The sequence below is a fragment of the Pterocles gutturalis genome, unplaced genomic scaffold (genome assembly GCF_000699245.1).
Source record: "Pterocles gutturalis isolate BGI_N339 unplaced genomic scaffold, ASM69924v1 scaffold13200, whole genome shotgun sequence".
Classification (NCBI taxonomy): Eukaryota; Metazoa; Chordata; class Aves; order Pterocliformes; family Pteroclidae; genus Pterocles; species Pterocles gutturalis.
In genome coordinates, this window is record NW_010138376.1 from 7,943 (window position 1) to 9,320 (window position 1,378).

General features: G+C 63.2%; 1 protein-coding gene across 1 annotated transcript in view; it reads right to left on the bottom strand.

The window, feature by feature from the left end:
• Window positions 1–959: 959 nt before the first annotated feature.
• TMEM8B (transmembrane protein 8B) overlaps window positions 960–1,378 on the bottom strand; it is a gene marked incomplete at its 5' end in the record, with an annotated part of 5,961 nt that continues 5,542 nt past the window's right edge. Inside the window, 2 exon segments of the mRNA XM_010082984.1 lie at window positions 960–1,265; window positions 1,268–1,342. Coding sequence (XP_010081286.1) covers window positions 1,005–1,265; window positions 1,268–1,342 — 336 coding nt within the window.

A 1,378-nucleotide genomic window follows, 5' to 3' on the forward strand; every position in this document is an offset into this window, starting at 1 on the left:
ACTGCTGCCTGCCCGCCTGCAGCTGCTAATCCTATTAGGCATCCAGTAAATCTGCCTGTGCTGGGCCCTGTCCCCAGGGTACGGGGAGGGGGGGGGAGGGGTCTGCTGAGCCCATGGGCCTGACCACAGGGTGGGACAAGGAACAGGGGCTGAGGCAGGGTTGTCCCAACCAGATGGCAGGGCACAGTCCATGCAATGCCCCCTTCCACCAGTGCTCAGTGCCCTGCAGAGACAGGGCAGCTGCTAATTGCTAAAGGGGAAACTGTTCCAGTGCTCCTGGGTGGGTGCACCCACATGTGAGACACAAAGGGGGGGCTGCTCTGGGTAGTGGGGTGACACCAACAGGCTGTGGGCCCCTGGCGACATGGCCCTTGCAGGCAGCGTGTTCTCAGACCTGTGCATCACCATGGCAGGCAGCACTGGCACCACTCACCAGTGGCAGTTTCCCCCAGGGCTATGGGCTCCCCATGGTCCTGTCAGCCTGGGGGGGACCCCGGCTGCCCTGGCACAGTGCAGCTGCACGTGGGTAAGGCATCACAGCTCTCCTGTGAGAGCACAGTGCCACAGCAAACTAATTCCAGCTCGGCAGTCTGCCCTGCAGCAAGCCAAAAGACTGCAGCCCCTGGCCTCCCACCTCTTGCCAGCCACCTTGCTCTGTGCTGGCGCTGCATCAGCCCCAGAGCAGTCCACCGCAGAGCAGCAGCTCTTGTGACAGACCCCTGAGTGAGTGACAGAGACTGTTGCCATTCCCCTTTCCAAACCCAGACACGTCCCCTGGGCATGTCCGTGGCCTGGCAAAGAAAGGAGCATGGCCCCAGCTCTGCCTCAAGCCCCCCCAGCTCTGCATCAGACTGAGCCGCAGCAACTCCTGGAGACAAGTTCAATGAGGCTGTAATTGCAAGAACAGGGTGGCACGGGCAGCTGTGCCCCCGCCTGGAGGTGTCCTGCCGCTCCCAGGGACAGGGCTGCTGTCCATGCTGGAGGAGTTCAGGCTGCTGTCGGCATCAGCTGGTGCAAATGCTGTTGATGGAGGCCACAGCCGGGTCGACGAGCCCCAGCTCCTCCTGTTCGTTGACGCAGAGCTGGTACCCACAGCCCTTGCGCCGGGGCAGCGGACCCAGGCGCCTGCTGGGTTTGGCACGGGGTGGCAGCAAGAAGCCGACGCTGCCGGCGATGAGCAGGTGCCAGATGCTGTGGATGTAAAAGTAGTTCTCCTCTGTCTCCACAAAGGCATACAGCAGCACGGCGGCCGCCGCGATCAGCGCGCTCCTGGGCACAGGTAGAAAGCCCAGCGCTTCCAGGTCGGTGGGTAGCAGTGACGGCGCCGGATGGTGCGAGCTGTCTGCGGTGGGGAAAGAGCAGGGGCTGGAAGAGGCAG